Below are 15,960 nucleotides of genomic sequence, written 5' to 3'. Positions count from 1 at the left end.
CGGATACGTTTTAGAAACCATAGTGGGTGGTGTCACCTCAGTAACTCTGTGATGGGGCCAATTACAGAAGGAACATACCTAGAAGCTTTGGAGTCCATTTTCCTTCTGCTATCAGTGGACTGGTTTTCAAAAGCATATATGCATTTACAATGCTGTTTTACGTGTGTTTTCAGGCTTCTGAAAATTACCCCAGGTTTGTAGATGCAAAAGTATGCACGGAAGCAATTTTATACATACTTGAAAGAGGCACTCCTTGTGGTGGAGTTAGGACGGGGTAACCATTTACATACATACTTTTGAAAACTGAACATATGCATGTAAATAGACAAGTGAACATTTCCAGCTGCTTCAATGCAAGAGGAAATGTGCCCGTGTTCGCCGTGCAAAGGTTCATGTGTACTCACTCATTTTCAAAGCAGACTTCAGTCTTAAATGCTATCTTATAAAATTGAGCTTAGTTATTTAAAAGAGTGACTTTAAGCAGTATTTCAGGAGATAATCCCTTTAAAACAGAGAATATCCACACAGTCCTCAGTCTTACACAGTGGCTTTTATTGCTACATGGATATGTTAAATCCATTACAGTTGTCTCATACAATTGTGAATCCTTTTAGGGTAATATAAATTCCAAAGTTTAATGACTGAAATAGATAAAGAAAATCAAAGAAATTTCTAAAGTGAAAATTTACCTTATAAATAGACCAAATTCCAGATTGCCTCTGTTTTAACAGACACAAGTTAAAGACTGAATTTTGCCCTTTAGTAAATATAACTCTTTAATTTGTTTCATTATTTGTATTTAGACCTGCTGTACAGCTCTGAGGGTATTGAAGCTGTCCACGTCTTTTGAAGAATTAATCTGTACTCCAATGCATGAAGCTCTAAGGGTGTACAAAATTCCAGAGAAGAAGCAGGGGGATACTGAAGGCATCTTAAAACTTCAGGACGGTGCGAATACTGAAACAAATATTAAACACAACAGAGCAGTTAAAAGCAAAATATTTTGCAAGAAAAAGATTTACATCAGTTAACAAAGAAAACCTACAGACATATATAAATTGTTTGACGATAAGAGAGTCTTTTTACTTTTTGCTGTAGGTAACCTATTCATGGTTTTGTGACAGATGATCTGCTAATCCCCTTTCTCCCTCTAAAAAGAATACATATCTAACATTTTATATATCCTTTAAACAGCTTTGTATCCATTTGTTTATTCATCAACATAAAAATATCTAAGATAAATATATACAATTCAGACAATTAAGATTTATGAATATCGAATCACTCCCATAACTCAATACCCTTTGGGGCGCTATGTGGCAGCCATAACTCATATTTCACCATATCACAAATGATATGTTTTCTATTGCATGGAATACATAACACTAACAATATTTTTCTTTTATAGCTATAATAAAATGTAGGATATTAGAATGCTAGTAAATAACGCAAGGATGGAGTTCAGATTATGCAAAACAAATTAGGCTGTCGAGTCCCAAAATAGATTTATTCTTTGTCCATAATCCTCATATCTATAACCCCTGGGTGGCACAGGACCCTTAGAATGGAGGCTTGGGCACCTAGAAAGAGGATAAGACCCCATCTGCCCAGTCCTCCACGGACAGTTTCACACATCTGAGGTCCAGGACTCCCTGCAGTGGGAAGCATAGCTTCAAGGCCGTTTTCCATTAAGCCACATACAAGCTCCGTCTCTGAAAATAGCACTGATAATCTACACAGACTTGAGCAGCAAGAGTCACACTGATAAGCAATGTGGCTTCCAACTACTTGACTGATAGTTGATTTAATTGGCTTAAGAATATTTATAGAACTTAGATTTAAAATAAAGTTAATGAACAGTAATGAAGAAGAAAGATTAATAAATGTGACCTCATTCTTCTAACAGTCTTTGAATTTCTTTTGAAAGCCAGTTCCTTACAATTGATCTCCTTCTCCTTCCAAGTACTCAAATTGCAGAAAGTGCAATCCTTCTTCCAACTCCCAAGTTTATCATAACCTTCTCCCCACTGTAGAATGGTTAGAATTTAATTCCAATTACTGAATCAGAGCACAGAAAGTCCCAGTTCTCATACCTTTCCTGAAAACTTCTTAAATATCTTAGATCTTCTTCTGAAAACATCAAGGGGCAGATTTTAAAAAAGTATGCCCACGCATACTTTTGTTCGCGCAACCGGTGCAAACAAGAGTATGCTGGATTTTAATAGATATGCGCGTAGCCGCGCGTATCTTTTAAAATCTGGGGTCGGCGAGCGCAAGGATGTGCAAAATCGGCAGCCTGTGCGCGCCGAGCCGCACAGCCTGCCTTCGTTCCCTCCACCCCCCCGCACCTTCCCCTCCCTAACCCACCCCCCAACCCTATCTAAACCTCCCCTACCTTTGTTTGAAAAGTTACGCCTGCCAGTGGGCTGTTGGTGCGCCATCACCTGACCCGGGGGAAGGTCCGGAGGCCTCGGCCACGCCCCCGGAATGCCCCTGGGCCGGCGACATGCCCCCGGAATGCCCCCAAACATCACGCTGCCCCCACACGCGCGTCCCGGGGCTTGTGCGCGCCACTGAGCCTATTCAACATAGGCTCGGCGCACGCAGGGGGAGCTTGGGGCAGGTTTTTGGGGGTACATGCGTATCCCTTTGAAAATCTGTCCCCAAGTGATTACTCTCCTCCCAAGTGCAGCACATTTGAGTTAGCCGCAACCACAGCTCTTAAACAATACATTCAGCTTCTTCCCTATGGTAATGGACAGGGATCCATTCCTCTCTGGTGAAAGTTTTTCATAGGCACTTGCAAGGGGAAGGATGCCTCTTCCTCCCAATGAAATGGACATTGATTCCCTGGTACCAAGGACACTCAGTTCCAAAGAACAAAAATAGACTTTGACTCAGTACAAGAGGGAAAAAACAAAACAAGACAGGATGGCTGGAAAATTGTCCTTGCCTCCAACAGACAACTCAAAGTTGAAACTCTTCTGCATTAGTCACTGACTTAACTATCCACTGGAGACAAGTCAGAGAGCAGCAGAATTTTCCCTACCCCCTGATCTAACCTTACACAGGGAAGCCCCCGTCCTCTGTGAAGCGTACAAAGGATCTTACAGATAAAGTCTCCAAAAATGTGCTTAAAAGATCAAAAAGCAATCAGAAGTTGGTCAGACTGACAGACTAATCTACTGAAATGAGTTAGAGAAATAAATAAAAGGTGACAGAGAGCTCCTCTTCTCTTGAAAAGTTAACTAACTATCCACACCCTGAGGGTGCCTGATGGTTATAAACTGTTAGAGCACACCATCTGCAACTCCTACATGAGGGAAGCATAGTTCAATCCTCTACCAAATCTCTCTGAACCTCCCCATCTAGTTAGTACACTCCTTCTGGTAAGGAAAACAGAGATTGCCTACACATAAATGATTAGGGATTTCTTTATGTAGCATGATTGCACCACATCCCAGGAAATGATACTTCAGTGCATCTTCTGGTTGCCAAAATGCTGCAAAATTGATGTGCCAAGGTAATGGATCTACTCTGTGCGATTTACCAGGTACTTCCTAGTGGATTGGCCACTGTCGGAAACAAGATGCTGAGCTCAATGGACCTTTGGTCTGACCCAGCCTGGCACATCTTCTGTTATTATTTTCTTAACTCCTGGCCTAGAGTTAGTGCTGTCTATTGTCCAGTAAAAAGTATGGGTACAGTTTCTGGATCAGGTTTCTTTGGACCAGATTGGATAGGACTAGGAGTGCTGATGAAATGCTAAACATAGTACAGGATTAAGTCAAACCCTGCTATTGTCAGCACCTGTTTGCTGACAAAAGCAGAACCACAAATAGTCCAAGGGAGAAACCATTCATCCTATTCTGTTAGTTGCAGCAGTTCATGCCAGTACTCAATCTATGCAGTAAATGGGAGAAAACTGTGAACGTTCTGGGGCCAATAGGTGTTGGCTATTCAGAAGAAGCTGGTCAGAAAAAAAATGTGAAGTCTGCGATATAAAATAAATGAAAAATGAACACAATTCTCTCTGAATTCTGGAGTTGATCATTTTTGAACTGTATGACTGATGGATCGTTTACTTAGTGTTTGAAAGATCCCTAGCACCAACCTGATTTTCTTATTTTTAGGAAAATATTAATGGTATGTTATGTTATGTTATGTCTGCACATCAGGACCTGAGAACTTGCTATTCAAATGTTTTCCACCGACTGTTCAGTAGTGCAGATATAATTCAAATAATATGGTTTGAAAAATCACCATTGCAAATGGTACAATCTATCTCCTGCTTAGTCCTATATCCTCTTTCTCCCCACTGTTATCTCTTAACCATGCCTTGAATAATTTTAGTGATAGCTATTAATTAATGTGTCTCCAGACCACCACATATGCTCTTAGTTCCATTCTATCTCATGAGTTTCCATTTCCATGACTGTACTTCAGTCCATTATTTTTTCCAAAATCGACTACTGTAATGCTCTCTTCCTTGGCCTCCCCTCCACGCACACCAAACCCTTGCAACTCCTACAAAATGCCGCAGCACGTATACTGACAAACTCTAAGAAAAGAGACCACATCACACCAACTCTCATTGAGCTACATTGGCTTCCAATACAATCTCGCATCCTCTTCAAAACACTAACCCTCATCCACAAAAGTATTATGAACGAAAACCTCAACTGGCTCTGCCCCCCTTTTCTTCCACGCACCTCCACAAGACCCACTCGTCCAGCCCTTCAAGGAACTCTCCGCACCCACTCTATCAAACCCTGCAAGCTTATCTCAACTTTGAACAGAGCTTTTTCCCTCACTGGCCCTACGCTTTGGAACTCTCTCCCCCCAGATCTGCGCACTGAGACATCCACCCCTAAGTTAAAAAAAAACCCTAAAAACATGGCTCTTCCTATGGGCCTACCCGTCCTCTACCCCCACCATATAATTGTATTCTGGAATCCCCGTTTTTGCCATTGATCAGCTATGTAAGTCTGTAAATAAGTTCTTTCTTAGTGTTTAACTTGTGTACTTTTGGTTGTTTTTGTTCTCTCAGTTTTTACTTACTGTTATCTGTTCCATGTAAAGGCCCAGCCTATAACTTCCAAGTTAATTGTAAACCGATATGATGTGCAAACAGTTATCGGTATTTAAAAAAAAAAGCCAAATAAATAAATAAATAAATAAATAAATAAATAAATAAATTTCCTCTTGCCCTCCTCCCATCTAGGAGAGCCGGGATTGGTTGCACTTTGCTTTATAACCCAGCTATTTTCCAATTTGAAGCGAGGATATAGTCAGTTCAGGTCAGACATTCAAGAGTCAGGATGTATGTTTATCCCTCCCTTGTAATGCCTCCCTGCCTCATCAGGCTTTTACTTTTTGAAGGGAATCCCTTTCGTGCACACCCTGCCATTCTGTGCAACCCTTGTTGCTTAGTTGCAGTGAGAACATTCTTTTTGCCCATTCACTCCCTGAATGTGGCAAACACGTGTGACAAGCTTGGCTGTGTGAGGCATTTGAAGGCCAGAAGTAACCCATTTTGGAAAGGGGCTGTTTTTACACTCTGCTCCTCTGGGGAAGGTCACCCTCGCTGGCTGGACTCAGAGGGCAGGGACTGATGATTCACTGAGTCCATTCACCCCAGTCTAGGAAGAGTTTTCACTAAGAAAAGTATTTTCACTTTTTTGTGGTGAGGAGGGTTTTATAGCCACCCCTTCTCACTGGGAGCCAAGTTAGAATAGCAGGTTCCTGAGACCATACATTTTTCAACCCAAATCACCTCTCAGAACAACTAAAGGAATCAGGTGAGAGCATGGAGACCCCTATCTGGATTTCTACCTACATTGGGACCAGGACACAGGGCTGGGTATTTGGAAAGAAGCTGGAGCCTCAGATAGAAGAGTTTTATCTATGCTAGAAGGGGACACCTGTCATAGGAATCCCGTGTAAGCCTGTGGGAGAGATTTAGTGCCCATTTTCCATGACCAAGGAAAACTCTATTAGGTTGCTGAAGTAAAGGACAGCTACCCAAGATGAAATACCCTAACTGTATCAAATTCTTCTGTAACTGCAAACTTATTGAAAGAAGGACTGTGGTAACTTGAGCTGTCAGTGGCTTGGGTACAGCCAGAGGAAATGACCAGTAAACTGTGGCTGTGCTTCAGTGCTCTTTATTTAAAGTGAAAATAAACAAACAAAATGGCCACCAATCTTCACTTCAAGACAAGGAATGCAAACGAGCAAACCATGCAGGCAATACACAGTCTTTTATAATAGCAGCAAGTTCCAAAACAGTAGTACAGCTCATCTTAGCTTCAGGGAAGAGTTAGTCTTCAGTCATAGCAAGTCTTAACATACGGTAAATCTCTCCATGCTCCCCAGAGCCTGGCTAACCCTTTTAGGGCCTGAGGTCTTATCCTCTGGAGAAGGGCTCCTCCTTTTATTTATTTATTTAAACATTTATTTAAACATTTTTATATACCGGCATTAGTTGTGGACATCATGCCGGTTTACATCAAAACTGGTAAAGTATGGAAATTACATTTTAACAGGGAATTAGAAACTGGGAGGAGGGTAAATAATTAAATAGGATAGTCGAGAAATAACAGTAACATTAACATTAACATGGTTCCTCGGTGTGAACAAGGAGAGAGGATAACAACATATGGCTCCTCAGTATGAGGAAGATGGAACAGACGCAATGTGGTCTATTTTTTATTGGAGGAGGTGTGAGTTTTTATTCTGGGTAGGCATGTTTTATCCAGGATTCCCTGCGGCTATCTATCTTACGAGGGACTGAGCTGGATTGCTGTGTCTGATCTTTTAAGGTAGACTGAGGGAGTTTCCTATACATTCCCTGACATGAACTTTAATTTGACTCTTAAACAATCATTAGAATTATTGTTAAACACCCAGTGCCTGGTCCTGTCTGTTTTGTCACAGCAACTCCCTTCAGGGGATGCCACAGCTATCAACACACACAGGGATTTTCACCAACTGTCTGGGCCTAGACAAGAGTTTTCCCCCATAAAAAGAATCCACCTCTGGGAAGTAGAGTGTAAGACATGGGAGGAGAGCTAGCCGGAGAAGCCCTGAAGAGATAAATGTTTTTGTGTGCCCTGGGATATTAAATACCCTGAAAAGGGTTACATTAAGCTAAAGAGAAAATGGAAATCATAAAATGAGAGAACTGCATGTGTTGTGGTGTTTTTAGTGCAAAAACAATTTCTGAGTTTGTAAAGTCACAGTGATACTGTGATTCTATAGAATTTGCCTTCTCTTTACAGCATCTTTTCTGAGCATAGAATAGAAGTACTGACAATAAGCAAACTATTATAAGTGGAGGCTTAAATAAGAAGACCCCCAAACATTTGAAAAACAGATAAAGTCTTACCTTTCCCCTGCACACAGAAGTTCAAACCCTTCATTGATTTTACTGAAAGGCAAAGTGTGGGTCACCAGTTCATCCAGCTTAAATTTCTTTGCCATATAATCAGAAACTAGTTTGGGGATGGAATCCTTACTCTTGAAACCTGAAAAAAAAAACCCCATAATAATGCACATACAAGAAATGGAACGTAAATATCAGAATATTATAGCAAAAGAAAAAAACTGAATTGCATATACTGATTTTTGTATATATCTGTTAGGAACTCCCATAACTTGAATCAACATCATAGCGTTGTCCATAGAAGGTCAAGCAGTAGAATCACAGGACAACTGGGGAAGTAAATACTCCAAGACAGATATAACTGTAGAGAACCCCACTGAGTTTTACTAGTAGGATTATACCAACTGTGTAGGTACAAGCATATTATTTAGTTGGTATATAGCTCCCTCATGTGGGTTGCTGTGATGACTTTATAAAAACCAGGGACACCATTTTGTAGTGTGGAATTTTTAGTTGACTTCAGAAGACAGGTTGGAGTATTTCTGCTCCTGTTTTGGCTCTTTTTATTTAAGAAGGGAGTATCTTAGGACGATAAGGTCTGAATTGGAAAGAAGAAAGGGTAATTCATCATCTCTTTTGAGAAACTGATTTAACTTCTTTTTAGACTGAGTTTTGGAGAAAGTTTTGTTCACCATTCCTTCATCCTTTGTTGCTTTTGGAAGTATGGAGTATTATTTTTGATCCAGCAACTAAATTCTCCAGGGTCTAGGGAATTTAGTCGTTATCAGGAAGAAAGGAGTTTTTCAAGAATCTCTTGAGCTGAGATATCCAGTGACCTTTCAACGATCAACAGAAGGAATGGATTTCCATGCATTTCTGATAGAAGGAAGGACGTGTGAGAGAAGGAGGATTGTGGCTCCTATCTGGTGTTAACCACCACATATCATCTGGATATACTGGAGGAGGGTGGATAATGAGTAGATATCTGGATTAAGGTATGACAAATAGGATTGAATTGTATGCTATCAAAATTTAGTTGAAGAATCCTATTACATCAATTCTGGGAAGGATTTCTAAAATTACCCCTGCATTTGGAAAGGGATGTGGAAACAGAAAAGTAACTTAAAACAGTAAAGAGTCACAGATTTATTGGAATTGAATAATGTAATGGATTATATGGATCAAAGACTTGTATAGTATCAATGAATGATTCTTCATTTTTACATTAATTATCAGTATCATTATATTAGAACAACATTCATTATCCAGCCTGATAACTACCTTTCATGTTCAAGACAATTATATAATTGTCAAAGCCTTGAAAATCAGTTTGTCCAACGACCACTATCACTGCTCCCCCCTCCCCCCCTCCCTGCCCCGGGTAGAGAATCCTGGAAAAGTTAAGGATTTAAGAACAGTAAAGGAGGTTTCAAAAGCTTAAGCCATTGGAATTGGAGGGGAACCATATTCTCCTCAAGGGGACCTCAGCCCAGGTTTTACACATTTTTATGCCCAAACAGGGACCTTGCAAACATCAGTGGCATCAATCACATTTCCCCAATAAATACAGAAGGAAAAGTACATCCCTGTAGTGGTGACTGTTGCGGCCCCGGTTACAAGTGCCGCGACCGGGACCTTACCTTCTGTGTCGGGCTCCAGTTCGGGGGGCGCCGTGGTGGGCACTGAGTTCCGGTCTCGATTCCGGGTGGCTGCCGTGTGGCACTGGCGGGCTGGCGGGATACATCTTCGGCGGCGTCTCCATGAGGGAGACGTCGTCGCCTCGCTGACTTAGCCCTTCCTCCCTGGGTGCGCGTGCGCGCAAAAGGCTGGGAGTTAAAGCCCCTCCTCCCTAGGTGTGCGAACGCGAAAGGCCAGGAGTTAAAGGGCCTTTCCTGCCTTGGGCGCCCCGCCTCCCTTTCTGATGTCAGATGCCAGCAAATACTTAAGGCTGGTGTCTGCCTCAGCTTACTGCCTTGCAACAAGTTTGCTTATCGTTACAGTGTGCCTCTGGAGTTCCTGCTTGTAATTGTTCCAGTTGCCTGCTTCAGTTCCAGTCTTGATCCTGGTTCCTGTTCCAGTTGCCTGCTTCAGTTCCAGCCTTGATCCCGGTTCCTGTTCTAGTTGCCTGCTTCAGTTCCAGTCCTGGTTCGTGTCCGCCTTCAGTGCCAGCCTTGGTCCTGTTCCAGACTTGCCTGCCTTGACCTCGGATCTTCTCATTGGATTCTCCTATCGCCTAAGTCCCAGCGGCCCGGCTCCTACGGGCTCCTCCCGGGGGAGCGCGGGCTTCCAGGGTGAAGATCCTTCTCTTCAATCCATCCAGTATCTGCCTCCCGGCCTGTTCCGCTAGTCCGGAGACTATTTCCATCTTCTCCGTCAGGCTGGCCTAAGAGTCCACTAAACCACTTTAACAGTGACTTGCAGATATTTGGAAGCACAAAATTCACTTGAAAATCACATTCTATTGCTTCATTATTTTGCAACCAAATTAAAAGATAAAGCAATTGATACATTTGGAATTTCCTCTAAATATTGTATATTTCCTACCTATTGAAAAACATAATAAATAATGCTAAATAGATATCATACATGTTTCATAAATTAAAGTAAGCAAGTGAATTAGAAGTCAGTTGATCCATCCAATTCCTTACACAATTATTGTTTTGTAATGATTTTGTTATTTATTAGTTATTCTCTTCAGAGGCTACTGGTACATTAAGAATCAGGATATCCTAGGACTTTGAAAATTAGTTTATTTAATTTGATTGCACATCTCCTGATAGATCAATATTCTATTGTAATGTACACATAAAAGTAACCAAATAAGTTGTAGGTGATATATTTCTATTGGACTAACTTAATAATTGGTAACTAGCTTTCAAGACATTATACGTCCACAAGGACAATATCTCAGAAATTAGTCCACTAAAAAGGTGATACCTACAGTTTTTCTGTTGGCCTTTATTCCTAGGTCTGTAAATGAACATACATAGCAACCTGTAGGCAAGTATAAAGTATGCATGCCTTTTATGAAGTGTGGTAGATGGTCACTAGAGGGCCTCTAGAGGAGTCATTGGAAGCTAGAAAGGAGATGATCTCTCTCATGCTGGGAGCTACATTTTCAAGGAAATCTAGTTTGGGAAACCAGGTGGAAGTAATTAGGAAACTGAGAGACGAACAGTGACTCTTTCCTGTCCAGTTCTCTTCTTACCTCTCCCATTCCATTTTTAGTGTTTCCTCTGACTGGTCCTCCTCTAATGCCATCCACTATCAATTGGTGTGCCACAGGGCTCTGTCCTGGGCCCTCTTCTCTTCTCCCTATATACTAATTCCCTTGGTACTCTGATTTCCTCCTATGTGTTTGAATACCATTTTTATACTGATGACTTCCAGATTTACCTGTCTACGCCAGAAATTCATTCCCAGATCTCAGCCTGTTTTTCTAATATTTCTGACTGGATGTTTCACTGTCACCTTAAACTCAACATGGCCAAGACAGAGCCCCCCAAAGCCCACCTCCCCTCTTCATCCTTTCTCTATGCATGTGGATAACACTGTCATCCTTCTAGTCCCCTCAACCTATAATCTAGAAGTGCTCTTTGACTCCTCTCTCTCTTTTCTACACATATCGAAAACTCTGCTAAAACGTGCAGTTTCTTTATAACATCGCCAAAATCCATTCCTTATACTTCCACAACCCTTATCCACTCTTTCATCTCCTTCCACTTAGGCTATTGCAACCTGCTTCTCAGAGGTCACCCAGCGAGTCATCTCTCTCTCTACTACAATGTATCCTAAATTCAACTGTGCATCTTATTTTTCCCCAAATATATACTCCTCCCCATATAACTCCTCTTCTGAAGTCAGTGCATTGGCTCCCTATCCATACCCACGTATAGTTCAAGCCCCTCTTACTTGTGCATTCCTGCTATAGCTCTTTACTACCTCTCCTCTCTTATTTCTCTCCACACCCCCTCCTCATGCACTCAGCTCATTAGACAAGTCAGTCCTATCTATGCCCTTGTCTACCACCAGTTCCCGACTCTGTGCTTTCCACTTACCTGCACCCTGTGCTTGGAATAGACTGCATGATTTGGTACTCGTGCTCTCTCACCTCATTTAAATCCCATCTAAAATCCACCTTTTTAAGGCTATTTTTAAATTTTAAGCCTGATTGTCCACCTTCAGCCTCATTAACTAACTAATTTTAACCATTGCCTTATGATATGAAACTCCCCAAGTCTCTTCCCCTGCATGTTTGCTTAATTAGACTGCATGCTCTATTGTGCAGGGACTGTATTTTATGTGTTGTTTGTACAGCACTGTGTATGTACATGGAGTAGCACTATAGAAATGTTAAGTAGTAATACTTAAAACTTTACTATTTAAAAATGCATATGATCTGATGTCAGAGTAATAATCAATATGACTGTGCGAACCTTTTCTGGCTGTTTCTGTGCTTAAAGCTATAAAATCTGGCTTTATGTGTTTTATTATGTTTGATTTTTATTTTATTTTATTTCATACACTTTTATTTTATTTTGGTTTTATTTTTATTTTATCATTTAAGTTGCTTACAAATGTGCCTATTTTACTTAAATTGCTGTACTTTATTGAAATATTTTATCATGTAGCAATTAATTTTGTGTTTTAATGTGACTAGTTTTTAGAAATTTAAGTTTGATTGTATTATTATATAGGTTTTTCTATATAAGTGAGTGTACACCGTCGAGATTGTTTCAGATTGACGGTATATAAAACAAATAAATAAGTAACAGTAAATTTTGACTTCAACAAAACCATATCATAAAATCCTAAGCCCCCTTCCCAAAAAATAGAAAACTGTCTCTAAACCAATGACTTAAGTTTTTGCTTTGCTTTCTGAAAACCAATGAAGAAAACCAAAGGGTGCTATCACTAACTATTGTCATCTACTCTATGGTGATAATATGACCATTAACCTTTAAAATGTCATCAGTATATAATAATTCTATGTTTAAACATAGAAACATAGTACATGATGGCAGATAAAGACCATACGGTGCATCCAGTCTGCCATCTACATTTCCTACTCAGCTTTTTAATCTCTTCCTCTCTCTATGGAACTACTAAATGGTCACTTAGAGTGCCAGAGATTGGGAGTAGAAGTGCAGCAGTGGCAGGACCCTGATGATTCTACCTCTTTGTTCTTCCCACCTGCAAGGCCCAGAAGAGGAGGTCCTGACGCATGTGCACACAGGGAAAGAAAGATGATATATTCACTGTGGCTGGGCCAAAAGAACAGCAGTAGTCTTGGCGGGCCAGAAAAAATGAGCATTGTTGACCCAGCAGGCAGTCAGAAGGAGTAGGTCAGCACTAGTGGACCTACAGAGCCAGATGAAAGCTGCAGGGTTGACATGACCCTGCCCTTCCCACCTGGGACAGGAGCAGTATGCTTGCAAGGCCAGAAAAAAGAGATGGCATTCCATCAACAGTGCAGGCCAAAGGAAGAGGTTGCTGCTATTTTTTGTGTGGAGGAGGGAACAGAAAATGTGGGTATGTGTCTGTGTCTATGTGACTGAGCATGTGAGAATGTGTGTGTGTGTTTGTCTATGTGAGTGTGTACATGTGAGAATGTGCAAAAGAGAAAGTATGCAAGCATGAATATGTGTGAGAGTGTGTAAAAGAGTGTATATAAGAGAATGTGTATGAAAATGTACAAGTGAGCATGTGTATGCAAGAGAATGTGTGTTTTTGTTATTTGTATTTCAGTGTGTGAGCCAGCATGTGCATGAGATAGAATGTGTGTGTGTGTGTGTGTGTGTGTGTGTGTGTGTGTAAATGAATGTGAAACAGAGGAGAAAGTATGTGCGCACCCCCTGCCCCCATTAATCCATAACAATCTTAGGGTAACTGGAAATCAAAAGTTACCAGTTATGGAGAATAGGCAATTTTTGTATCCTTATTTGTTTTCATTGGTGGGTGTTATTTGATGTGTCTCATTTTGTAAAATATTTTTTTTGGAGTTTTGCAAAATTAAAAAAATGTTTAAATGACATTTAAATTCTGGAATGTAATTCTATTCATAAGCTGCTTGAGGGCAGGAGTTACACCAGTTTTCGCTGCTCAATTCATCGATAGAGCTTCTACATCCTGCTCGATCCTTTGAGGTGCGCGGGCTTAGCCCCGCCCTACCTCCCGCGTCATCGTGAGGCGTCGGCTCAAAGGCCGAGCAGCGACACCGGATTCAACATTTGACTTTCAGCGGACTCCACATCCCACTCCTAGCTTGAGGGCAGGAGTTGCACCAGTTTTCGCTGCTCAATTCATCGATAGAGCTTCTACATCCTGCTCTATCCTTTGAGCCGCACGGGCTTAGCCCCATCCTACCTCCCGCGTCATCGTGAGGCGTCGGCTCAAAGGCCGAGCAGCGACGCCGGATTCAACATTTGACTTTCAGCGGACTCCACATCCCACTCCTAGCTTGAGGGCAGGAGTTGCACCAGTTTTCACTGCTCAATTCATCGATAGAGCTGCTACATCCTGCTCTATCCTTTGAGCCGTGCGGGCTTAGCCACGCCCTACCTCCCGCGTCATCTTGAGGCGTCGGCTCAAAGGCCGAGCAGCGATGCTGGAGGCGCCGCGTGCCGAAGGTGCGCGACAAAGGGGCATGCCCCTTTGTGCGCCCCTTCGTGCGCACCTTCACTACTGATAGTAATAAACTTACCTCACTACCAATATTCACTAAGTTACAATCCCCTTTTCAACAAAATGAATATCTCAACCATCAACAGTAATGGAAGATACGGCTCCCTACGAGCGAGACTCAAAAGCCCAAGACAACATCACTTACGACCTATACCAACAACAAATAACACTATACCAAACCAACTTATGCTCTTACTTACATCAGTAACCATACTATTAATCAATGCTCAATCCACTAGGAAAAAAACCCCAATCATATATGACCTAATCACCTCTACATCCGCTGACATAATCCTCATTACAGAAACATGGCTCTACGACCATGATACAGTCATCTTAAATAGCATGTGTCCAGATGGCTACATACCTATATCTCAACCTAGATTAAATAGAAGAGGAGGTGGACTCCTGGTAATAATAAAGTCCTCTCTTTATCCTCACAAGAAATCTATAACTCAAACGATTCAAGCATAGAAACCCTACTTATCACCACAAACATCCTAAATATTTGTTTAATATACAGCCCCCCTGGAATTCTCACCAATAACCCCTCAACTTTCCTTGAAATAATTACCACACTACCCTGCGACCTAGAACAAACCATTATCGCCGGAGACTTTAACTTACACTTCAATAATCAACAACACCATCCTTCAGTCATTAACCTAATAGAAGCCCTAGCTGGTCTAAACTACACACCCATTATAGATGCCCCAACACACAAACTAGGCAACACCCTAGACCAAATTTTCATTAACCTATCCTTTCATAACCCCAAACTAGACATTACCCCAATACCATAGTCAGACCACCTTCTAATAAAGGTAGAAGGAAATGTAAAACCCCCAAACATAAACACCACTCAAAAAGATCAAAATGAATACTTAAAACTTTGACGAAAGAAATTAAACATTGAAACTTTTACAAACACCTTAATACCAAAAATCAGTCAAAACCCACACACAAAAATATCAGACATGATAACCTTCTGGAACAACTGCATAACAGAAAGCATAGACACCGTTGCCCCTTTGGTATTGACCAAAAACACCAACAAAAAAACATCCTCCTGGTATACCGAATCACTTAAAACAATAAAAAGTAAATTACGGAACCTGGAACAAAGATGGCGGAAAAATCCTCGCCCAGAAAGAAAACAAGAATATTTCACCCTTCTTCAAAAATACAAAAAAGAAATAATAAAAACAAAAAAATCTTATTACTCATCTCAACTGAAAAAAGCAACGGAAACCCAAAAATCCTATTTTCTATTGTAAAAGAACTTACAACACCAGAACCTCCAACGTCTATAACAGATGAATTATGTAATAAAATAGCAAAATCCTTCACAAAGAAATCTGAAATCATTTCTACTGAATTTAAACATCTACCAATCCCCAAACCATCTATCCCACCACTTGATTGTAACTTCTCAGAATTCATGGACATCAATGACACCACAATCAAGAACATACTGACAAAATCAAAACCTTCAAAAAGCCCCTTTAACCCCTGCTCAGGACATTTACTCAAATCCATCAAAGAACACATCGCTCCCTCCATATCTCAAATAGTAAATGCTTCTTTATCCCAAGGAATCTTCCCCGATACTCTCAAAAGAACATCAATTACAGCCATACCAAAAAAGAAAAATCAAAACCCCTCAGACTTATCTAATTACCGACCAATTGCAACACTAACATCGCTAGCCAAAATAATCGAATCGGTTGCCCTTCATCAAATATCACTATACATTGAAGAAAACAATATATTACACTGTAACCAGTACGGTTTTAGAAAGGGACACAGTACTGAATCTCTTCTCATATCAGCTTTTGATATAATCATAAGAGGATTTGACTCAAACATAAATTACATAATGGTTCTGA

At 40.8% G+C, this 15,960-nt stretch overlaps 1 protein-coding gene across 1 annotated transcript in view; it reads right to left on the bottom strand.

Moving 5' to 3' along the window:
* Positions 1-531: 531 nt before the first annotated feature.
* Positions 532-15,960, bottom strand: part of LOC115089244 (alcohol dehydrogenase 1-like) — a 58,515-nt gene continuing 43,086 nt past the window's right edge. The window contains exons 8-9 of the mRNA XM_029597360.1: positions 7,391-7,529; positions 532-957 (exon numbers count right to left, since the gene is read on the bottom strand). Coding sequence (XP_029453220.1) covers positions 933-957; positions 7,391-7,529 — 164 coding nt within the window. The 3' untranslated portion in view covers positions 532-932. The remainder of the gene's footprint in view (positions 958-7,390; positions 7,530-15,960) is intronic.

Source organism: Rhinatrema bivittatum, chromosome 1 (genome assembly GCF_901001135.1).
Source record: "Rhinatrema bivittatum chromosome 1, aRhiBiv1.1, whole genome shotgun sequence".
Lineage (NCBI taxonomy): Eukaryota > Metazoa > Chordata > Amphibia > Gymnophiona > Rhinatrematidae > Rhinatrema > Rhinatrema bivittatum.
Note: the sequence above shows the minus strand (reverse complement) of the source record. Positions and strands in the feature narration are given on the sequence as shown.